General features: G+C 43.3%; 2 protein-coding genes across 11 annotated transcripts in view; both read right to left on the bottom strand.

The window, feature by feature from the left end:
* The window catches only part of LOC147027911 (uncharacterized), a 94,722-nt gene that overhangs the window by 28,195 nt on the left and 40,721 nt on the right, over positions 1-25,806 (bottom strand). For 2 of the 10 annotated variants that reach the window (XM_085877710.1, XM_085877709.1), the window contains exons 1-4: positions 25,216-25,376; positions 24,962-25,036; positions 12,693-12,788; positions 10,791-12,434 (exon numbers count right to left, since the gene is read on the bottom strand). The gene's annotated coding sequence lies outside the window, so the exon portion shown is untranslated. Of the gene's footprint in view, positions 1-10,790; positions 12,435-12,692; positions 12,789-24,961; positions 25,037-25,215; positions 25,377-25,806 lie in introns of those variants that run through there. The other 8 variants (XM_085877715.1, XM_085877716.1, XM_085877712.1 and 5 more) reach the window with 8 other exon arrangements.
* On the bottom strand, positions 7,018-8,118 carry LOC147027912 (uncharacterized; the record flags this gene model as incomplete). Its single annotated transcript, XM_085877727.1, has 1 exon — positions 7,018-8,118. A coding segment is annotated over one exon (975 nt), but the record flags the coding sequence as incomplete, so codon positions are not given.

Genomic DNA, 25,806 nt, shown 5'->3' with positions numbered 1-25,806 from the left:
CCAACCCAAGAACACTCCATTGGGAGATTGAGGGAGTGGAAAGGTGTGAGTAACACCCGACCCATCCCAAGAACACTCCAGGCGAAACACCCTACCCTGCTCAAGAGCACTCTAGGAAGGACCAAGGGATAGTCAAATCTAAGCCGGACAAAAATGCACCACCTCCCTATTCAGCCGCGGGGTTAATGTATGAAAAATATGGACCTAGGTCATGTGATCAATTAGAATTATGTCATAGATGGACACAATGGGACCCATATCCATTCACAAGATGGGGTTCTCTGAGATGGGAAATTTATTATCTCGACTTGATCATAGGTCAAGCAACAAGTTGGAGCCCGAACCAGATCTTAAAGCAGCAGAGATGTGGGAGGAAGAAGCACTACAAGTAAACGATGCAGCAAATAGTGCAGTAGCAAACAAAGTGTGAAGACTAAAACAACAAGTTAAGGCAAAACAAGGTCCCGCCAGTGCAACTGCAGTGCAATGGCAGGATAGCCAGGAAAACCCAGCAGGTAACCCACCTGAGAATTTACCTAAACCACCGAGGTTGTACCCAACCCTGTAAGGTATGGAGTCGCTGGCCACGGCTTCTGCCTTCCCAGTGCGGGAGGTAACCCCAGCAGTGCAGGGGGTAGGAAGGGCTGCAGGACAACCAGCCCAATCGATATACCAACCATTCAAAGAACATGAATTAAGATCCATGAGGGAGCGAGTTTTAGAATTAAAAGGGAATGCTGAAACAACAAAGTTGCGAATAACACAGTGGGTAGGGACCCACCGCTGTACACATAGAGATATCGGTATATTGTACCATGCAGTGTTGTCCACATCAATCTGGAGGACAGCTCGACAGGATGCTCAGTGGCCGGAAAATGAAGATCGACAGTGGACTCCTCAGGATCGGCAGGCTGCACGCGGGCGGCTGTATGATGCAATCGGAATGGCACTGGAACCTGCCATGCTAGATTGGGATAGGATCTATGAGACAAAGCAACGTCCAGGGGAATGGGCAGCCGAGTTTCTTCATGGGTTAGTGCAGGCATTCCAGCAATACGGGGGTTTCCATATTGAAGCAGATATACCACCTCGATTGTTAACAAACTTCCTAATGGAGGAATTCAGACCCTCGGTGAAGAAACAACTGAAGTATGCAATGCTGGGATGGCAGGGCATGGCCCCGAGGGTACTTTATACATCAGTCGACCAATGTTCAGCTCGATTAGAGGAAAAGGAGGGTGCAAGAGCGAAGGTAAAGGAAGAGGTGTTCCAGATGGTCCTGCTAGATAAAGCAACGGAAAGGGGCAAGACCAGGGATTGGAGACGTTGGGAACCTGAGGAAGACGATACAGATTCAGAGGAGGAGGCTGCCAGGCAGTGGGGATGATGAATGAAAATACCACCTCAGCCCCCACCAGTGGTACAAGGAAGACGGCCGAAGAAACGGGGAGGAAGGAACAGAGACCCAGAACGAACGCCACCGCAGACTCATTCTAGGACCGCTCAGGATCAAACCCGAATACAGCCAACTGCGCTACGGGGATGTTTCCAGTGTGGGGATACAAACCATTGGAAAAGGGATTGCCCACAGGGAAGGAGGCCGGTCCGCGAACAGGACCATAAGCCATATTGACAAGACGCGAGTGGACCTGTGTTGCAAGGAGCGATGCTGAAATTAAACCCAACAGAGGAGCTGACCTGAGACATTCCCACGCTCAAGTCAACCCAGGAGGAATCTGATTCGCGTATCATCCTATATTGTAAAGATGGTAGAAGTCAGAGTTACAAGTACTTGAGGGTGAAGAGTCTGAGACACTGATGTATTCTTTATATTGGATTCTCTGGATGTCTCAGGTAAGAAGCTTTCCTTTTTGGTTGACACGGGAGCCACTCACTCCACCATCGTAGTGAACGAACTGTCAGAGGTTGAAAAATCCGACACTAACATACGACTCGTAGGGTTAGGGGGTAAGGTTCAGACATTAAACACAGCAACACAATGACCAGTAAGGTGTGGACCTTTACAGGAAAAACACGCCTTCTCACAACCTCCACGCCAGTAAATCTGTTAGGGAGAGATTTGTTGTGTAAACTAAGATGCACAATAGCATGTGTGGTGTAGCAGGCCTGCGGGGGCAGGGCATGATGTGGGGAGCGTGGTGGGGGAATGGTTGAGAGTGATCACGTGCTTGCACAGGATATAGGAGTGCGCGCCGCCTGAGGCGTTGTAGTGGTTGCTGTAGCCGTTGTGGCCTGGGAGCCTGTAAGTCGTGTGGCTTGTAGAGTGCATCGAGTACGTAATAAAGGGGAGTTACGGGCAGCGTACGCTCACGCTCTCGCACGTGCAATAAAGCAGGGTTGAACTGTTCCCCCGCTCATGTCTGCCTTGGGGCACCACTACCACGACACCACAGCATGCACTAAGGAGGGGGTGTATGTTGACATCTCCCGAGAGAAAATACATTCAGCAATGATGGTTTTGATGGCACCGCACCCGGTTGTCTATTGGTGGCGGTTGCCAAGACAGCCGATTAGCGATGTTTTAATATGCTTGGATGCAATTTTAGCTGAAAACCAGAGTATGCAAATGTGGCGAGACAATGCACAAGTAATGACGCGCACCTACAATGACCCCCCACACTGTATAATCTATAATGATGTGGATGGAAATGATGCCGTATTTGTGGGGGGAATTGCTCCGTGTCTGGAGAGATGTGATGATTTATTGGTGTGCCGTTTAATGATCGGTAAGGAAGGTGTTGCAATGGAAGTTAAACTCATGAAGGAACAAAGACAATTGACAAAGTACCCGCCGGGGGTAACCTCACATATAACACTAACCACGGCAAGAGGGTATCACCCAAAGGATTTGGGCGTTATGGTTTATCGCCTACAGAAGGCAGCAGTGACCGACACAACAACAATATTGCATTGGCAAGGACACAGGTTAGCTGATAACGAAGGGTGGATTTGTGATTTTAAAGAACAGGTGTTACGAGGGATGGTGGAGGAGGTTAATTTACCTCCTAAACGAGAGATGTTGATGGAAACTGCAAGTGAAATGAGGGACATAGAAAGTTTGCGAGAGAGGGTTCCACAAGAATTGTGGACCCGGCATGATAATGATGTGGATCGTATCATTGGGGCAGTGCCCCTAGTGGTAAAACTCAAACCCGGAGAACGGTGGCCGAATGTGCGCCAATATCCTCTCCGGAGGGAAGCAGAAGCTGGCAAAGCGCCAGTAATTGAATCCTTGAAAGGACAGGGTATAATTGTAGAAATTTCAAGCCCATGTAACACACCGAAATTGCCAGTAAAAAAGCCACAGAAGAATAAGTGGAGATTTGTCCAAGACTTGTGAGAAGTAAATGAGGTGATTCAGGGAGTCACCCAGTAGTACCCAGCGCAGAGGGGTTGATTACCTCCATCCCCGCCGACGCCACTCATTTTACGTAATTGATATACGTTCCGCATTTTTCTCGGTTCCCATTGCAGAGGAATCGCAATTTTTATTTGCTTTTACGTACAAGGGCCGTTTATATACGTGGATGGTCCTGCTGCAGGGGTTTGCTGATAGCCCGACATTATTCTCGTGTGCATTGCTTAAGGATCTAGATGACATTAGGCCATGGGTGACATATGGCTACCATGCCCCCCCCCCACATTTCAATGAACCCATGTTTTTCTGAATCCCCTGGATGTGCTGAATAAGAATTTGAATGTTAACATTGAAAATATAGGGATGCACTTCTGGTTTTGACCATATAACTAATGGTACCCTAAAAACCGCTAATCGCTGCTCCGCGTTGGTCATGATTTCTATGCCTCATCATATCAACTTGTGGAATGGCTCAATGAAGGTCAATGTTCACATGTGATACACCAAATAATAGCTGATGCTATTCTGCTTATTTTCATATGTCTGATAAGTTGTTACAATACATATTGCCTAAATCACAGTCATTTGAATGAGCATACCCCTATCCAGGGATATTCGCGCACTGACTGACACTTTCATGTTTCACATTTTTTATTTTACTGATAAATATGGCAAAGATAATCAATTTAAAAGTCATTCATAACATTCGAGTCGGCAACAGAATTATTTTAAGACCAATATTAGCCAGATACCTTGATAATAAGTTGCGAAATTACATTTTAAACTTTGTTGGTGTTTGCTGAAAGTTGGTCCAAACCCCACTTTCAAGAATGATTCTCGTGCGTACATTGTAATTGTGTTGTTATTATTTGTAATTTAGCACCAACAAAATAATCATCGCCTTGATGGGTATATGTAGTTATATAATTATAATCATGCAACACTCCTATCATGAAGCCTGGTGTTGGCTTAGTGGTTAGGGTGGCGGCTTGGGATCCCAGGGTCCTGAGTTCAAGCCCCGTTGGCTGCTGAATTAACACCAGGGGGTTGACTCAGCCTGTCATCCTTCCGAGGTTGGCGAAATGAGTGCCAGTGTACTGGTCCCGGTGTATGCCCCGGTAAGAATAGGTGTACCATATCCCTGTGTGTCGTAAGAGGCGACCAGGGTTGGCGTCAGGAAGGGCATCCGGCCATAAAACATTGCCTCAAGAAAAAGCCAAAACCCCTGCACAGCAGGGAAAAATGGCTGTAAAAACGGTCATTTTACTCCTATCATGAATAGCCACATTTGAAATATCAATGTTCATACATAGGTTTTTTTTTTTTTTTTTTTTTGGATACCTTGTCGAGGCTCGTATGAGAGCTAACACACAACTCACAGCAAGGGGGCATGAGACAAGAGGGGCGGGAGTGGAAGGGACAAAACAGTGGGGAACAGACACATTAGGTGAACTGTGGAAGGGAGAGGGATGGGGATGGGACGGGGAACATGGCGAAGAGAAGATGGACATTACAGGGACTTTCAGGAAGGAAAGCAGGGGAATTGAAGGAAGTGGGCTTGGGTGGATTATCTGGGGTAGAAAAGAATATCTGGGGTAGAAATCGAGGATTTGGATGGGGGAAGATAAGAGGTGGTGGTGAACAGCTGTTTTGAAAGCCTGGAGGGAAGAATGGGAAAGAATAGAGTGAGGAAGTTTATTCCAAAGGCGGGAAAAAAAGAGGAATGAAAGAGTGAAGATGAGCAGTGATTCGTGATTTTGGTAGTTTTACCAGAAGGGGGTTGTTGGCGGACCTTGAGCGCCCTGTGGAAATGTGGTGGGGACAAATCGCAGAGAGAGCAGGGGGGGGCAAGGCTGGAGAGGAGTCGGTAGAAGACAGAAAGATCACCGACCAACCTGCGATGATTGAGTGAGAGGCCCAAAGACTCAGCTTCATTGCGGGAGATGCCGATGATCTTAAATGCCCTGGTTTCGACAGCGTGAAGCCGAGAAAGGTGGGAGGCAGGAGCACCAGCCCAGAGGGGAGAGCAGTACTCCATCAGGCTAGGGACAAAAGCTTTGTAAGTGGTCAGGAGCTCAAGAGGGCTGAGGAAGGGCTTTGCACGACGGAGGATTCCCAGTCGGCGACTGGCTTTTGAGGCGAGGTTGGAAATGTGACTTTCCCACGAAAGGTCATGGCAGATAGTGAGACCCAGAAGCTTGAAAGAAAAGACTTCTTCCAGAGGATTGTTGAGAAAGTGGATGGGGGGGTTTTCTAAACGGTCCTTTCGAAGAGACAGAGTGAGAGTGTGAGATTTGTCTGGATTGAAGACATGTTCCACGTGTTGGACCAGTTTGTGATTTTATCCAGATCTGCAGTGAGCGAAAAAGCTGCTGCTTGCCGGTCTGAGGGATGATAGATGGTACGGCAGAGGGTGGAGTCGTCGGTAAAGAGAAATAGAGGATTTTCCAGAGAGTCGGAGAGATCATTGATGAAAACCAGAAAAAGAACAGGGCCCAGAACGCTACCTTGAGGAACTCCAGCCTGCACAGGAAGAGGGGATGAAAGAACTCCATTTAGGGCCACACGTTGACTGCGACAGGAGAGGAAGTCTGCGAGCCATGAGTGGAGATGGCCTTGAATACCATGGGAAGAGAGTTTGGTGAGTAGTGCAGGGTGCCAGACTGTCAAAAGCACGTGATATGTCCCGGGATACGGCTCGGATTTCCTGTCTGGCATTGAGGACCTCCATCCATTGATGGGAGAGCAGAAGCAGCATATCCAGGGTAGAGTGACCTGGTCTGAAACCAAATTGATGATTGGAAATCAAGCCCTTGGAGAAGAGGAAGGATTTAATGTCTGAAGCGATGATGGATTCCATAACCTTGCTGATGATTGGGAGAAGGCTGATTGGTCTGCAGTTACAGGGATCTGTTTTTGCACGGCAGTGATGTTAGCAGATTTCCAAGCAGATGGCATATGACCTTGGGTAAATGAGAGGGTGAATAGAACAGAGAGAGGGTGAGCAAGAGCAGAAGAGCAGGCTTTGAGGACACGTGGGCTGATGCCGTCTGGACCGGTTGCAGAATCTGACTCGAGGTTTGAAAGCAAGCTCTCCACCTTGTCAGGAGAAAAGCATACAGAGTCCAGGGACAGTTGGGTGCGACTGGATAAGGTGGGTATAGAAAGTGATGGGTTTCGGATACAAGATTTAGCTGCAAACACCGAGTTTAGACATTCAGCTTTATCACCTGTGGTATCAGCAGTGCGGCCATTTGAGGTAAGGGAGGGGATGGAGGGGGAACATACACCAGAAACAGATTTGATTAAACGCCACCAGGATTTTGAGGAGGGAGAGAGGTTTGAGAGTTCAGACTTGAGAAGAGAAAGATGTTGTTTTCTCGCTCTCCTGAGGGTAGATACACACTTGTTCCTAGCTTTGTGGAAGGAACTGAGATTGCCTCAGTTGGGTTTGCTTTCCATGAGGCAAAGGCAAGTTGTTTCAGGACAACTGCCTCGCCACAAGCTTCAGTAAACCAAGGGCGGGAGGAAGGGGAGGACAACTGAACACGAGAGGGGATAAATCTGTGCATGAGGGAGAGCAAGTTTCATTGAAAGAATTCCCAGGATGAGTTGATGTTTGAGAAAGTCGTGATGGGAGACCAGTCTGTAAGTTTGATGGCTGATCGGAGACCCTGCCAGTCGGCTTGAGTGAAATGCCAGACTCGACGGTGGTGAGGTGGTTCTCTGATAACAGCCAGAGAGATGTCCACTTTGACAAGGGTTTAATCAGAATCACTGTCTGAACTGTCTCCAGCAGGATAGTCTGTTCCTGCAGGAAGTGAACCATCATCATCTGATTCGTCCTCATCATCAGTCGGTGAACCTTCAACAATACATATTAATTGTTGTGGAAGTACATCTCCGTCATACCATAACGGCTCCATTTTACCATCAACCATTGTCCAACCATGGCCATCAGTAGCCAGAGGGATATCAGGATCAGTGATATACGCTCTCTTCCATATTCCAACCTGGTAATTCACTCTCCTGATATGTTGCTCTAACGATTTTCGGCATGGAGGTAGATTAGCCATGTCAATGTTGTGTGAAGTTTTGATTAATGTGTCATTATCTGTGTCACACAACCAGCTCATCTTAAGGAAGCGTGCTTCATCAACTCTGTGCATGCGTGGCCTTTTGTAAATGGCACACGTGAACTTGTCAAGATCATCTACGAGCTCTGTACGTACATGCCAGGAGTCTCCCAGCCTCGCAAGCACTGGCACAAATTTGGGCATCTTCAATAGTTTCTTGAGAGGTTTCACTTTTCCTAATCCTTTGAAGGCACTTGTGGAGTCACATCCACTGTATGCATGGAGTGCCATCAGAGCTGCACAGTGTTGCTGGGTATAACCTCGTGACATATCACTCACATTTAGCAGTCTTTTCTTGTTTCCAGTGCCAGCGTCAAACAAGATGGAGACATCACCGAGTGTAGGTTCATAGAGGAGAAGTATAAAGAATACATCAGTGTCTGGACTCTTCACCCTCAAGTACTTGGAACTCTGATTACGACCATGTTTACAATACAGGATGATACGCGAATCAGATTCCTCCTGGGTTGACTTGAGCGTGGGAATTTCTCTTCTATGTGTTGACAGACCATCATCAGATGTCAGGAGGTATGCAGTGCCTTCACAGATTACAGTCACTTGTCTTCCTTGTAGCTTCTTGGCATATGCATCTTGGCTCCAGAGTCAAGTGAGTAGTGCAATAAACTGTTGCTTGTTGACATCATTGCCCAAGAACAATTTCCAGTCAGATGGTTTGTTGGTGTTCTCCCCTTTGATAATTAGTTTTTCACCACAACCTCGTCTTAGTCGCTCCATTGCTTTCACAGAGTTAGGCATGTAGGAGTCTGTGCTGAACACAACATCACCTTTCGGTGGCATTATATCAAACACTATGGAACATATCTGGCTAAAGTTTCCTGGTGTTTCTTTCATGCAGTAGAATACAGCATTCCCACCGGGGTATGTTCGCTGCTCAATCGTTATCTGAGGACTCCTACGCTGGGTGACATAACAATCTGGAAGACATTCAGATGATTGGATGTTTAGAGAGTGTTGTTTTGTTGTCACATTCCGTGGAATGGATGGTATTTCTACACGGGTACCTCCGTGGTCCTCTGGTCTCCCTTCTATATCCTGCAGCATGATACCATGGGCAGTGTGGATTGATCCCATCCCAGTGAGGTTATTTAGTAGTTGATCAAAGTTGTCAAATTCAGAGTGAAAGACAGAAGGTGCATCTGGAGATCGGGTGATTTGAGTTGACAACAAATTTGAAGTTTCATCCACAGCCTGTGCGAGAGCCGTTTCTAGTTTCAATGAAAATGAGTAGTTCTCTGAATGTCCCATTCAATTCAGTAAGGTGATCAGTCGCTCACTCCTGAACAGGTGGCGGAGTGTCATGCATATCAACATGTGTTTTGGGAGTTTCCACTCACCATTGGAAGCTGCTCGACAAATGTCTTGTCCCATTGAGTATACCAGTCGATGTGACTTAGATGTACGAGCGGTGGCTTTTCCACCGATGACATAGCTGAGAAATTTCTCGAGTTGTGATGGTACGATATCCTTCACATCTCCAAGATGTTGAGCAGTTCGTGGCCATTTTCGTTTATTGGACATCACAAAACTGCCAAAAATCACCTGACGCAGGTATGTTCCAGCTTCTTGTATCATATCTGTCGAAGCTAGCTCGTATGCTAATCGGACTGCATTGTTCACGTCAGTGTCAGAACTATATACTATATAGGACTACATTTTTGCTGAGGAATACAGTTTGCAGAAGGCCAATCTGTACTTGTACTCTTCATGTTTCTCAAGTTTGATTTTGAAGTTTTCTCCACGGAAGTTTGGATTTGTGAACTCTGTGAGTTCCAAGCTGGCTATGAATGTCTTGACAAGATCAGTTAGTTTCACCATCTTCTTGTCTCGGAGAACATCAGTGTTGATTACCTCACACACATCGAAAAATGCATGATTATGAGCCTCCGTCAGTTGAACTTGCTTATCTTTGTTCTGGACATCGGTACTTCTCCACTTATCTGGCTTCTGTAGGTACTTTCTCCTGCATGACTTGTGAAATTTGGCTTCACATGCAAGCAGATCCTGGCATCTAATCCGTGTGAGCAGTTTTTAGTCATTTGTCTTCTCGGCTATCTCTAAAATTGTTTGCCAACCATCAGAAATAAAGCAACTCATGCCCTCTGTAGTCCACGCCCCCTTGCTTTTAACTTTTTCCCTTCCTTCAGAATTGCAAAAAATACAGTCTGGTGCAAACAACATATGATCCGCTGAACTGCGTCTGCTTGGTCAGGAACATGATGGTTCTCGTGAATCCGAGTGTGAAGCCAAATGATTGATGTTCATGGAAAAACGCTGATAACACACCTGATGATAACCATGATGGTGCTCTTTTATGACATCAGGAATAAGATTACACGTGTCCTTCATCTGGTGAACAGAACCTGCATTTTGGGCGAGTCTCTTATCATGAATCTCTTTCAATTTATCCAATTTTTGGTAACCATCCTCATTTGCAGATAATTGTAGCAACGGTCCATATTGCAATCCTGGGACATGCACAATGCACACCAGCAAACTACAATCTTGGCCACCCTTTGATCGCTTTGGGGGAGGCGCATTCTCGTCACCGAGGTCTGATGAATTAGACATCATTCAGGTGCAATCTGAAAATACAAAAACAAGAAAGAATTGTAGAATAAAATCAAAGTGGAAATATTTACTTGTCAAGCTTAATTAATTGTTCTTTGAGTACGAGATTCTGTAATATAAAAGAAAACTTATCAGGAAAAGAAAAAATGTGAAACATGAAAGTGTCAGTCAGTACGCGAATATCCCTGGATAGGGGTATGCTCATTCACATGACTGTGATTTTGGCAATATGTATTGTAACAACTTATCAGACATATGAAAATAAGCAGAATAGCATCAGCTATTATTTGGTATATCACATGTGAACATTGACCTTCATTGAGCCATTCTACAAGTTGATATGATGAGGCATAGAAATCATGACCAACGCGGAGCAGCAATGAGCGGTTTTTAGGGTACCATTAGTTATAGGGTCAAAACTGGAAGTGCATCCCTATATTTTCAATGAAAACATTCGATTTCTTATTCAGCACATCCAGGGGATTCAGAAAAACATAGGTTCATTGAGATGTGGGGGGGGGGGGGGTGCATGGAAGCCACATGTTGCCCATGGCCTATTTCCTTTTGCCTTCAATTTCACATCTTCATTTTCTTCATCACAAAGTCCCACTGGCTTTTAATTAACGTTTTTCAAACAATTAATTTTAATACAGTAAAAGTTTATAATTGAAAAAAGCTGAACTTACCACTCATCGGTAGAGGCGACGTTTCGGGAAGAATCCACTCGGCTTGGTCATGGCAGATGAGGAAATAAAGAAGAAGCTGGAAAACTGCCACGTGACATCCAACCTGCTTCGATTTAATTACCAATATTCATCGATTTCATTGCAACGATTATTTTTTTTACCAACCTTCATCGATTTAAATAATTTTAATGATCATCCAGTTGTACACAATTAATTATATACGGATACATTAACACTCATGCCAGACTTTCACCAACTGGATGATCTGTTTGGTGCTTGTCTGGAGAAGAGTGCAGCAAAACATACGTTTGTTCCGAACACTTCTGAGACACAGACAGAAAGGGACACGATGGGGTGAAGAACATGTAGTTAAAACAAAGTTTGGAATAATTTGTAATGTAAGGCAAGAATCTTGGCAACTTACGTTCCAACCGGTAAGATGGTTTCATTCGAGGGGGTGGAGGGGAGTTCACGAGCACCTCTTCTGAGGGGTCTTTGGAAAAAAACAATAAAAATATAAAAGATTAAATACATTGATATCTTCATCAGTTTGATAACTTGTTCAGGAAAGGGCACAGAAGGGAATACACTGATGGAACAGGTAACGACGAAAAGGTGAATAATCCAATCGAGGGAAGTTAAACTTCTTGCGATTTAACCTGCATCGCGATGACCATGTTAATAAGTTACCTTCCCACCAAAGTTATAACTACAATTCTCTCCACAAATAAGAACATTCTTCTTCATCGAAGGAAGTATGAACAGCAATGTCTATAAAAGAACAAGTGGCAAAATGTATTTAAGCTTAATGTCCCGATCTTGGGGTTTGCTGTCTTTGCACCGAGTGTGGTCACCCCAACTGCCCAAAGTATTGAAGAGTGCTTACCTGTTGAAGGTCCTGCATGTGGTATGACCTGTCAACACCGTGATGTTTCTGCTGTTGTTGTTGCAGCCTGTGATCACAATGAGGGTTCTGCTTTTCCTGCAGCTCCTCAACACCGTGCTGCTTCTGTTGTTGCTGTTGCTCCTTTCGACCCTGTTTACCCTTAAGACCTTTAGACCCCACATGACCCTTTAAACTCCTATATATCCTTTGACCTCTGATATTTCTACCCGCAGATCCTTTCGATCCGTTAAGACCCCATAGATCCATTTTGATCCCTTTTTTTTTGTAAGAACCCGTATGACCTTTACACCGTTTGAACTGCTTCGACCCCTTAAGAACCCTTTACACACACAAACATCAAAATAGTCTTTTTGCAACACAGACGACTCTTTTCAGCAGGTGATGTGCAAACTCGTTCCTCCCAGAGGGTGGTAAACTGTGCTGGTGACCTTATCTGATCGAAAACTACTTGGAAAAACAACAACTGAAATAAAATCAGATTCCTGGAAGTTGCACAACACAAAATAGAGCGTCTCCCCCTCCTCCCCTGTGAACCTGGTGTTCCTGCCCTCAATTGGAACAAAGACATTCATCGTCCCCATCCTCAACGATATCCTTCATCGTCGCAATCACATCCGTCGTCTCCATCATCACAATCACCTTCCTCGTCTTCTGAATCCAATCTGTCATCATCATCATCTTCCACATCTTTATCCTCCCCATCAGGCTCATCTTCTCCATCTTCTTTCTTGTCCTTTCTGTGAACACACAAGAAAAAAACAGAACTTCGTTTGAGAGAACATTTCTCTGTGTAGTACAAATGTATCAATCAGAGCACCACCAGATATCTAAACTCCAATAACAACATATTCATCAGTAGAGAGGTCCATCGGGATCCTCATTTGCTGTTCTCAATTTGAAGATCAATTATAAAATGAAGACTTGTGAAGAGCTTGACGGAACCATTTGTTCATCCATAAATAAATCGCACAAAGTGAGTTGATGATAACTATCACCATGGAGATGATCCCAACAGCAAATTCAAATCTCCCCCAAAGCGACACGAGTTGTCCAACGTCCATCGGGCCGAAGATGGAACCTTCCCCAAAGATCTGTGGACACGGATATCACAAGTTTAATAAATAAATGTTTTTCAATGAAAACAGGAATCAATTTCCTTCATAACAATCCTTAAATGGGATCCTTTCAAAGTGAAGTTGAAACAGGACGTTCTGACCACAGGCCCAGAAAACGGATGAAACTTTCCAGAACAGGTGTGGTTTCCTTGTAACAAGATTTAAGAGTACATTTGTTCACATCGTAATCAAACCGTCATTATTTCTTGAATATCACAATCTGCTCCGTTCCGATAACTTCCTTTTCATTCTCATCAATGGGATCTTTAAACCTTTACTCTCCGTCCATCAGGAACGGTCTTTTTCTTTGTTTCCCACTTACCTGGTAAGACTTCCTTATAGTCCAGACTGCAGGACGCACTTGCAGGTGCGCCGGAAACATATGCTCTTGAAATTCCTTGAAAAAAATTCAAGAGCACAACAAGGTACGACCACATCGCAGCAGCGAATGTGGCAGAATGGACGAAATGTTCTAAATGGTGAACACACAATGCATCGCGCCGATGTTCTTTGTGACGCTGCAAGCATTGTTGTCATGGTAACCACATTCGGTTCCAAACGAACCCATTTCAGTTTTCATTGCATCATCATCCCATGTATTATATGTAATTATATCATGGTTTGTAATATTTGTGTACAGGTTGGCCTGAAAGCCGTTTTACCCCTCACCAGGAAAGCATTCATTCGGAAAACTCTGAAAATAAGGTTTTATTGTGCTGCACTGCACTTGCAATATAAAATAATCACTTATTGTATTTGTATGTGCTCCATCACCATGGAGATAATCAACATCAATATCTTGAATGCATACACATTATAATGTTCAGCACTGTTTGCATTCTCAATCAAATGCTGTCCAATCGCAAATGCACACAATGTTGGGATTGATGCTGGGACCTTCCTACAAGCAGGTACCGGCTGTATTCGCGGACCAATCGTGTTTTTCCTGATGGAGATAGGGACGTGCTGTTTGATTCTGTCAGTCAGAGTTTGGGTAGTTCTGCCCACATACTGAGCATCACACCGGCACTTGAACTCATAAATAACATTGCTAAATTTTGAGGTAGACAGAACATCCTTCCTAACAGCAGGAATCAGATGTCGAGAGGTGAAAATCACTCTTGGACGAACAGCGAGATACATGTTTGAGATGCATCTTTTGATTTGTTCCTCATCTCTTTGCGTTCAAGATATGCATTCAAATATTGAGGAGAGGATGAAGTACATCACATCTCTGAAGACCAGAATCGGCATTTATCTATTCCATGGACCCTGTGTTATGTCGGCAAACAGACTTTGTCCACTCTCTTTGCTTATTTGTGCAAAGAAGAAGAAGAACACAAACTCATCTCACGATCACAGATGTTGATGAAGAGGATTCTGAAACAGCGTCAGGGGCTCTGCCTCAGACTCGGCAACCTCCAACTTCGTCCATGGGCCAAGGCCCTAATTTTCATGAATCGGTATCGGATTCGTGGCAATTGTTTATGATGTTTTTCAGTTGGGTACATGTCTCAGGCAACATTTAAGCCTGGGAAGCCCTCGCAATATGGTAGCTTTGCAGTTGCAACCCTTGATTTTCTGTTTTTAATCACGAAAAAAATTAGGAAAATTGAATTTCAGCTTCAGTGCATGCAAAATGTTTATAAAAATGATCAAATATATATTTATTTTGTTACAGCGAATTGGTTGGTATGATGTAAATACAAAGATTGTCAATTATGTGGGTATATTGAGAAATAAATTATATTATGAGAATTTAAGTCCCTAATATTCTTCAATCTGGAATTCTGTGGCTGACACTTTATTCTATATGTCAAAGACTATTGTATTTAAGAGAATGCTTTATTTGTCCAAAACATTCCCAATCACTGCCAATACCTGGATAAGTATTATTTACCCACAAAAATATGTATGAATTTGGAAAATTTAACATTCAGTTACCCCTACCCCCATAATTGAAAAATAAAACATTTTTATATTTGTTACTACTGATGAATGCATATCATTAAATACCTTGGTAGGATATATTTATATCACATTTACATTTATGTACTCGTCATGAGGGAACATAAATGCATGATTTCTTTGCTTTGCTTTTGTGGTGATGGATATGGCCATACGCTACTTTGTTTCAGGTGTACCAGACAGGGCCCAACAGCGATGTCCACTGACCATCCTGCCAAGCGACCTCGAGTTGACCATGAGGATTGTGTTTGTATAGTGCACAGTCCTAATGAAGACATTACAGCACCTCTCGTTCAACTGAAGGATAATGACTCCTGGCAAACATTACTGCGACTGCAAAGATACGAAATCATCAGCCCCTTCTGGACATTGCTAAACAATTGAATGGAAATGAACTTCCACAATTAACATACCATGCAAAATGCCAAAAACTCTTTACAATGAAGAAACAGTTGGAGGCTACAGAGCGTAAGGAATCACCCATCGACAAGCTCCATGAAATTGCAACTGTTAGAAGATCTATGAGAGAACAACCCAGTACTTCCAGGGTCTATGAACAGAAGTGTATCCTGTGTCAGAAACAGAGCAAGTATATATCTGGGTCCATGACCCGTGAAGTCTTGCAGAAATGCATAACTACTGGAGCAGATGCCAAACTTCGTGAAGTTGCTGTTAGTAAATTAGATGACAGTGTAGTTGCCTTACTTAGTAGAGAAGCAGTAGCTGCAGAGGCTCATTTTCACAGGTCATGTTACAGAGCAGATACCAAAGAATATTATGTGGAAAAAATGTTCATCTACTAACAGTCCAGGTGAAAATGGGTACTCTAAAATTGAGGACAAAGCCTTCCAGTATGTATGTCATTATATCCGGTGCAGTTTATTTGTGAACCCCCGTGCTATAATGTTTAATGATCTCTGGACCATGTTACTGGACCACATGAAAGAGTTTGGTTGTACACAGGTCTCAGATTCAACTTGGAAGAACCTACGCCACAAGTTGGAAGAAGAATTTCAGGATTCTGTGAACATTATTCGTGATGAGAAAGGTCGGCTTGTAATTTATCCAGACAGTATCTCTCAAGATAAATTAGTTCTTGACATTCTGAATTTACAGCAAGAACTAAGCATCCTGAAGTCAAATGAATCTGACAATAGGACAATATTGACAAAAGCAGCATTGATACTTCGTGCTGATATTTTGGCCCATAATCATACATAAATATGGCCCCCACAGCGAGATGAATTGAACAATGCAGATGCATTCTTGTCTACATCTGCAATTCATTTTTCATCGCACAGTAATAGCAGGAACATGTGGCGATGAAAACCTAACAGTTTCAGCCAACAGGCAAATCAAGTCCTTTGGGCAAGACCTCATTCATGCTGTAACTAGGGGAAAGTGAGGCCTTCACCTGCAGAATGTATCTGCCACAACTGCTAAGCTGTTATGATATCAATGAATGTCGCTATCTGATGTTCTGCACTCGAAAAGGGGAAGGGGATTCTTCAAAACTGCCTCCATGTCATGATACACTGTATCAACACACTCTCCGTGCTAACTACCAAGCAGCCATTTAGAGACGTAGCTCAGAGCAAGAGATTTGTGCTCCTGATGCAGTTGGACATGGCTGGACTCTGGAAGACAACAGTGCCCGAGGTGTCAAGTGGATGACTGGATTGCCTGCTCCACAGACAGTTCTTGATTTACTGAGTTGTAACTGTCGTAGAGGTTGCAAAGCTCCACATTGCTCATGCATAGGAAATGGGCTGAAGTGCACTTAGATGTGCAAGTTCCAAACCTGTGAAAACAGACCACAAGATGATGAGGAAAATGACAAAGGACCAGACTTCAATGAGGAAATAGATAAGGAATATAAGGAGGAAGATAGACTTTCTAAAGTGCCTCAGTTTATAGTGTTTTTCGTGCTCCAAAGTGCTTTGGTAACCTATTAAATTCCGAGTGATGTTAACAAATAGACAAGAGTGATAACCAGTAATCTAATATGCCAGGCCATGTTGTATGGTACATCATGAAGCAAATGGATGAAAAAAGCGTATTTTTCTAATTTAAGGGGGAAGGGTAGCTAAATGTAAAATATTTAAAAAGCCAAATGTGTTTATGAATTTCTGATGCATTACCAGTTACTAGCAATGATTGGGGATATTTTTCATGCATAAAGCACAGCTTTATCTCCATTAGTTTTATGAATATTGAATAAAACGTCCATCCGCAAAATCAAATGTGAGGCTATTTTTTTCTAATTTTGTGGTAAAAATGGAAAAATCTTAAAATTAATCAATTTTTAAAATATTTTTTATTTTTACAAACCATTGTTAATTTAAATGATACATATTGAAAGCAAGTTTTGGTCATTGTGGTCAATATTTTGTAAAATTTTAATGAAATTTCAATTTTCATCACTGAAACAACCTAAAAAACAGACTATTGAGGGAAACCACGATTAAGCAACCATATTGCGAGGGCAACCCAGGCTTAAATGATGCCCGAGACATGTACCCAACTGAAAAACATCATAAACAATTGCCACCAATTCGATACCGATAAACCCCATGGCCCATGGATGAACTGGAGAGCTGAACACTGAACAGGCTTCTCTCACCTCGACCGTTGGGAGGTGATGACGCATCAAGAGAGAACGTCCAATCGGAATTGACTGTTGATAGGTGTCTATTCGACTGTTCTTCTTCCTTACCTCATTCAGTTCGTGCGAATTTCACCTGAAGAGAGCACAACGAAAAGCCTTGTGGTTTTCTTTCGTCTGTTTTATGGTAATGTCCTTCAAATGTCTCAACTGATTAACTTTATTTTTTAATTTCTGCACAATAAAACCTCTCTATTAAAAGAGTTTAAGAACAAATGTTTATGTCTCGTGGGGTTTGTAAGGGAAAACTCAAAAAGGGTGTGGATGGGGCAATTAAAGGGGTGAGGCCAGCATAAGGAATGAGTTTAGAAATCGAGCTGTTGAAGTTAAAATTGTGGTTTCCGTTATATTGGAGTTCAAGTAAATACCACCCATCATTTCACTGATGGGAATACTTAAGGGGGAGGGAGAAAAATAGGGGGGAAGAGGGAGAGAGAGAAAGAGTGAAAGAGAGAGTGAGAGTGAGAGTGAGAGTGAGAGTGAGAGAGTGAGAGTGAGGAGGGAGGGGGAGCAAGGAGTGAGGGGAGCGAGGAGGGAGGAGGAGCGGGGAGTGATGGGGAAGGGAAGACAGTGTGGGGTGAGTGGAAAGGAAGGCAGACGTGCGGTGGAGCAATGATTACCACCCAGAAGCGTCCAGGGAAAAACTCCAGACGTTTCTGGAGCTCAGCTGATAGAGACAAACACTGCTTGGACACGAACGGAGACAAACACCCCCTGGACACGTCCGGAGACAAACACCCCCTGGACACGTCCGGAGACAAACACCCCCTGGACACGTCCGGAGACAGAGACAGACAGAGACAGAGAGAGACAGAAAGAGACAGAGAGACAGAGAGAGACAGAGAGAGACAGAGACTTTTGACTCCTTTTATTATAAAAATACAAAAAACCAAAGGAGATAAAACAAAAACAGGTTTCAAAGAGAAAATCAGCAAAGTCAAAGAAACACCAAAATAAGCAATTCAAAACAAAGAAAATTCCAAGGGCACAAGGAAAGAAAACACGACACGTAAATTTCTAATACATTTTCCTTTACATTGCACATCTTGAGGCGCTGTCACACCTTGACGATTTAGCGTATGCCGACTTATGAAAAATTTGTCGAAAAACGCTGGCACACATCGAATACGTTATGGGTAAGTTTTGTATACGTTAAGAACACGCTGAAAAACACTGCCAAACATCGTAGTACGCTGGCTTTAAACGTTGTACTTTGCGGTTGTCCTCAAATTTTAGCATGCTTGAAATTTTACAACGTATGCAAGCGTATGACTCTCACGTTCCGCTACGCTGACCATAAGTTGTAGGCAAGTTATGCGATCGTTGACACACGTCGACACACGTTACTTGTAAGTTACTCATAAGTCGAAACACGTCGAGGTAATGTTTAGCGTACCCGAAACTTATTTCTAACCTCTGAGTAACGTGTTGTGGGCACGTTACACGATCGTTGCACACACGTCGAAGCACATTATGCGATCGTTGACACACGTCGAGGCACGTCACTTGTCAGTTACTCATAAGTCCAAATACGTCGAGGTAATGCTTAACGTACCCAAAACTTATTTCTAACCTATGAGTAACGTGCTTTGAACCTATGTGTAACATACCTCCAGCGCATATTGATGTATGGAGATGTATTTGATTGACGTCTTCCAGACGACCACAGAACTTACTGAACGTGTTTCTAATTTACAGCTCCCGTATAATGGCGTATTGGCATCGTTTAAAAAAAAAAACAAAAACAACAATAATTTCCGATTTTTCGTCACGTGCTGTTACGTCACGTGCTGTTACGTCACGTCCGATTGCCTCTTCAGTTTGCTCATGTCTTATTCTTAGAATATTTTCTTAGTTCCTCCTCTGTGAATATTTTCTGTTTGAGGATATTATCACGTCGACGTCCAAACTTAAAAGCAAATGTCCGAATGTTTTAAAATTCGTGATAAACTAAAAAAAAATAAAAAAACAACTTCAGATATTTCGTCACGTGCCTTCACGGAGCCAAAGAGAAAAAAAAGTTTCGGTTATGCTAAACATTACCTCGACGCGTTTCGACTTATGAGTAACTTGCAAGGAACTTGTGTCGACATGTGTCAACGATCGCATATCGTGCCTACAACTTATTCCCAGCGATACGTGCAGCGCGCTCTGCCCAAGTTAAACTATCGTTGGGCAGAGGTTGTGAACGCCGACAACAGGCGAAGCATTCGTTGGTACAAGTTATCTATCAGACAATGAAACGTTCTGTGCCCGTTATTAATATGTTATGCATATGACCAACACGTTATGAATACAACCAAAACTTAAAAAAAAAAGCATCAAAATTTCAGCGTACGCCAACGTTTTGCATACACTTTTATACGTTGCCATTGCTGGCTAAATCGTCAAGGTGTGACAGCGCCTTTACCAACACACCAAGTTTCAACAAAGGTATTCATATTTTCATTATTTCTGGAATAATTAAATTCAAGTTTCAAACGAGTTGAAACCAGGGATTGGAAATGCAAAATCACGTGACATTGCTCAAAAGGTTTGCCTTTCATTTTGGCTTTCCTCGACAGGTAGATTGCTAACTTTGCCTCCGATAGAACATAGTTCAAAAACATTAACAACTTTTCAGTGCCGGAATTGACTCTGAGGCCAAAAATAAATAACCGGAGTGAAAAGCGGACATTTACCCGATGAAATATATTGTTCAATAAAAGAAAAAGGGGGCACAATCGTACACAATCAATATATCCATGGGACAAATCTTCAGTGATGTTACAAAAGGGACAAAGCACTGAGACAGCAACATCAATTCAGTTGACAAAGGTGTTTGTTGGCAGTGACCAGTGAGCAAGTCTCCATTGAAAGTCACCTGACCTTTTTGTTATTGGTGTGCAATACATCGATTCGCATGCAGGTTCAGAAGGGGTGGCATATGTCAAAAGCGTTTTCCATCTCAGTACTCCAACTTCAGAAGTATTTATAATAATAACAGAAAGACAAAAATGATAAATTGATTGACTGTCAAGATTACCAAATAGACAGGAAGCAATACTGACTGGAGATGGAGTAACCCCAGCGAATTGGACAAGTTAGCTCAGAAGTGAAGGCTTATGGGGTGTCCATTGGACCTCCGAACTCCACTGCAACCCAAGTTTAAAGGATGTACGGATGACATCGACAACTACTTTACCGACAGCTCTAAACGACCTGGTGCCAGTGATTTCAGCAATTTCTTTAACAGACTTCCAGCAACAATTGGATGTGTCGCGAAGATGCCAAACATTTTTGATACCAGCTGAAATGAAGCTTTGTAAAAAGCAATGGGTTTTGGGAACATTGGGAAAGAGTGGGTTGAGGAATAGAGGTTCTCCCACAAACATTTTGATGTCATATAAATCCCTCTGGCGGGTCACCACAACTGCTTGCCAAGCATTCAACAGACTCTGGTAAAACAGAGGAAGGTGAGACGTGTCAATCTTTTTTGACTCAATTAGGAACAACTCAAGGCCGCAGCCGAGCAATCCAGCTTGTCTCAATATCCGTTGTACTTCGGGGCGGCAGGGCCGTTTTTCCACATTGATGGCTCGTTGTATGGACTTTAGCCGAAAGGCCATCAGACGACACTTTACGTCAATGAGCCCTTGGCCACCATCAGACAAGGGGTGACAGAGTAAATCTGACCACAACCAATGATAACCATTCCAGAAAAAAATTAACCAGTATCTGTTGAATCTCTTTAAGCAAGCTGTGTGGTGGCAGTAAACAGATGAATTTGTGCCACAAGACAGAGGTTGCAAAAGTATTAATAATTAGTATACGACCTCTGAAAGACATTTGCGGAAGGAACCTTTTCCATTTGTTGAGACGTTTGGTTACGTGATCTACCACTCCTTCCCAGTTAATAAGGGAGTACTGGTGAGGGCCAAGATAAACACCTAAGTATTTCACCCCCTCTCTCGTCCACTTTAGATCTTTTGGAAGAGACTGAGGTGGCACTAAGGGAAGCCCACCGAATGTACATTGAGCTGAGGACACCCACAGAGCTTGACTCTTTTGCCAATTACACTGCAAATGTGAAGCAAGATGAAACTTGTGTAAAGATCCAAGAAGAGTGGTTTGATCCTGATCATTTTAATTACTATACAGGAATCAACAGCATATGCAGACAACGATAGAGTGTTCTTCTGGAGACGGTACAAAGCCAGAAAGAGAGTTCCAAAGATTAATTAGTTATGGCTCAAGAGAAAGGCTAAACAGTAAACCTGACAATGGACAGCCTTGCCGAACACCCCTCTGAACCTGAATGGGAGAGCAGAGACCATCGTTTACCTTACACAAACTAGATATATTGTTGTATAACAACTTCACAAAAAACTCATGAACCTTTCACCCAGACCAAACTTTTGCAACACATGAAACATATAAAAGTGATCAATGCTATCAAAAGTCTTTTTGACATCAAGGAAAATCAAACCAACCCCCCTTCCTCCTTAAGACCACAATCAATCAAATCTCTTACTTTAAAGATGTTGTCAGAGATTGATCTCCCTGGAACACAGTCGCTCTGGTCATGATAAACGAGAGTCCCGCCGACAAGTTTTAGCCGATTGGCCAACAATTTGGAAAATAGTTTGTAGTCAGAACATAGGAATGGGATGGGGCGCCAGTTCTTGATTTGACGGAAATCGTCGCTTTTTTAAACATAGATTAACACAGATCTTTAAACACAGATTCCTTCGCAAATAAATCAGAAAAATAATTTTTGACAAGTTTTCTAACATCACTTTCATTATGTATTATAGTGCCTTGAGCATCCAACAAGGAGAAAATCTGTCTTTGGGATTTCTTAACCCTTTCTAACTGGAAAAACCTTGTATTCGGGGTGTCAGAAAACTTCACATTTTGGATTCTGAGTCGAACTGACATCCCCATGACTTTTTCATGAATAAATTCTCTGAGATAAGCTCTTTTTTCTAATAATAGACGAAGCTTTCTGTCATTTTGAGCTTTCGCCAAGTCTTCCTCCAACTGCAAAATCTCAGTTTCCAGGAGTGAAACAGCAATTTTACTCTTGCTCGTAGAAAAGGACCGATAACATCGACAGAAAACACGAATTCGAGCTTTCGCGTTGTCCCACCACAACTGGAGAGAAGCATAGGAAGGTTTGCTTTGGATAAGTTTTTCCCAAAACCTACGAAAAGCATCAGTAAAAATACAATCCTCCAACAGGCTGGTATTCAAGGTCCAATACACACTTTTTTGCGGTAACTCAGAAGAGGATAAACCAAGCACTACCAAGTGATGATCAGAGAAAATGGAAGGAAAGATGTTACAAGACATGAGGACAAATCTAAAAGCAGAGTTAATGTACCATCTATCCAGCCTTGCAAGTGTTTTCAGCCCATTAGCACACCGGCACAATGTACACCGAGATGCTGTACGGTGCTGCATGCGCCAAGCATCGAGTGGACCAAGTGATGAAAAACAACAAGATAGGTGTTTATGAGATTCAGGATGTGGTTCTGGTGTATTCCTATCTAAATTAGGTTCAAACGTGCAATTGAAATCTCCTCCGATACAAATACAGTGATCAAAGACAAAAGTATGGAAGTCATAAGCCAGATGTGTAACAAAACAAAAAAAAAAAAAATTTACGAACCCCGCTTTCACGAGGAGCATAGATATAAAGTAAGGTGAGGTTAAATCCTTGATACATGAACTCCAATGATGCCAAGTGTCCTTTAACTATTTCAAGGAAACGATACGAGTCAGGAACAAAACCTGGACGAAGCATAAAGGCAACACCCGCTGAGACAGAAGACAAATTACTGAAGAAACAAAGCCCCTTGTTAAGGCAGAGCCAGTCAGACTGTGAAGTCTCTGTTATGTGCGTTTCTTGCAACAAACAGACATCCACATGTTTCCGAAGCAACAAGTTTTTAACTTGGATCCAACGCAAATGGTTCGCACCAAAAATCACTTCCTTTTCATTTCGTATCAGGGGGGTTTGGCAGCTGTTGAGAACATTCTAAACCTGCTTTTGTAATAAACTTCCTCAGTCTGTGAATTTGTGGTTTCGTTATTTCAAAATCTTTGGAGATCCTAATTATACACTTTACAGTCTGCATGAAGGAAAGGAAGTCAGGAAAGTGTTGATGAATGATGACATTCCGCTGCCTAAACGTCCCATTCAGAAAGGATACAATAACCTGCGGAGATATCTGTAAATGATCAGATGATGACTGTGACAGATCAGTCACCTCCATGTCATCATCATCTGAAGCAGACAGCCCAGATAACCTTTCACGAGGTTCGTAAGTATCACCCTGCACCTTTAAAAACACGTCGAAGAGGGGTACCGAGTGTTGCACGGTGGAATTTGAGTCCTGTTTAACACTTTCATGAACAGGAGATGGGGCCTCGAATCCACCATCTTATACAACTACATCGGGCACCTCTACCGAGGCCTCACAAACTGAATGTTGATCATTTGTTGGGGTGGCAACATCGCATGGAGCTGCAACATTATTTCAGTCTGTCTCAGGAAATCCGAGCGCTGATACTTCCCGACAATCTACACACGGTTCAGCAACACCAAGAGACACTTCACCGATATCTGAAGGACCCGGACCACACTGTACACTTTGAAATACATTCTCGTTATCGGAAACCATTCCATCCTTTTTTTTTTTTCATTCCGATGAGGTTCCTCAGTTGCCGGAACAACCGTATCCAGCACGACTACCTTGGGAGAGCTCGTGGGGTCACGAGGAGCAGACGATCTACGTTTTTTTGACACGGTGACAAAATCATCCTTACTGTCCTCACTATGTAAGGGAACAGGATGAGCGGGAACGTTGGGTTCACTGGGCATCACCTCCTCCACCAGACGAGGTTGTGGGTCGTTTACCATTTCACCATCAACATCAACATGTACCGATTCCCCACACTTCGAACAAGAAGCTTTCGGACAAAATATTTTTAAATGGCCAAAGGCTCCACAAAGAAAACATGTTAAAGTCGCTGATGAAGCATACACTTGGTAATCATGATTATCAATTTTAATCTTCAACGAAACCTATAAACTCGTGACCTCCCCACGGTCCGGCAGCACCATGTAAAGTTGCCGCCGAAAGCTCATCACGTGCTTTGCCTTGTCATGGCGGCACCCGAGGGGGATCATCGAGATCTTTGACACAATTTTCCCGAAACGAGACAACACAGAGACAAGTTGTTGATTCGACACGAAAGGAGGAACGTTCGAGACGATTATTTTCATTGCCGGGACATCCATCGGGGAGGCCATAACAAAGTGACCACTGTGTGTGGTAAACCCGGAACTCACGACGTCGTGAACAAGACGAACAACGGAGATGAACACCACGACCTTCTGATTCATGCGTGACGCAGCATGGACATGCTCAATGCCGACAACGTCTCCAACTGCCAAAACAATCTCCTCAGTAAGAACCCCCTCGGGGGGGGGGGGGACACAAATTAGAGCGTTTTTACGAGTAAGTACCTCGAAAACAGCATCGTGCTGCGAGCGAGCCGCCGCCATGTTGCAACCAAGACGCGACGCTCGTCGTCTTCCTCACTGAGGAAGAGGAAGTTAAAAATACACTCCAACTTTCCCGAAATTGGGGAAAGAGGGCGCGAACTAAACAAAATAAGGAAAGGCAAGCAAAATAAAAACCAAAATAAAGCAGGTTTAAAGTGAAAGGCTTTGAAATAACTCGTGAATGCCCGTAGGTGCAAACAAAACAAAACAAAAACCTTTCAAACCGCGTGCCAGAAACAACGACACAGGCCGCTCCTTCGCTCTCGTAAACGATGACTGGATTGGGGCATTGTGTTTAAGAAAGTACAGAAATCGAGAAAGAAAGAATCGAGAAAGAACACAGTAATCGTCACGATCCGGAAGTGAGTCCTCACTGTCAGGAAGTTCACATATGGCAGTTACGATTATTCGCAATTTAGTTCGAATGGCCAATTATTCAATTAGCGCCAATGTATTTTGCCTTTTAACGCAAGGAAAAACACAAAGAGAAGAGGACAAAGAAAAACGTGAAAAAAATAATTTACTTCCTGCTTCGGAGCATACCAGCACTCTGATGTCACCGAAATTTATGCACCGTCTAATATGAAAACGATCATAACTTGGGGCATTGTGTTTATCTATAAATGCGCATAAATCGAGAAATTATTAGAATACACGAAGTCATCACTCTCCAGAAGCCCGTACGTTGTAACCCGTAATGGGGAACGCGGCTGAGCTTCCCTTCCCCATCGGCCACGCCCACGCAACAACGCGTATTGTCATTGGTTTGGGAAATAAATGGGCATAACTTGGGAAGCACTTGTCCG

Source organism: Eptatretus burgeri, chromosome 4 (assembly GCF_056783735.1).
Source record: "Eptatretus burgeri isolate ZD-2024b chromosome 4, Ebu_testis_v1, whole genome shotgun sequence".
Lineage (NCBI taxonomy): Eukaryota > Metazoa > Chordata > Myxini > Myxiniformes > Myxinidae > Eptatretus > Eptatretus burgeri.
Note: the sequence above shows the minus strand (reverse complement) of the source record. Positions and strands in the feature narration are given on the sequence as shown.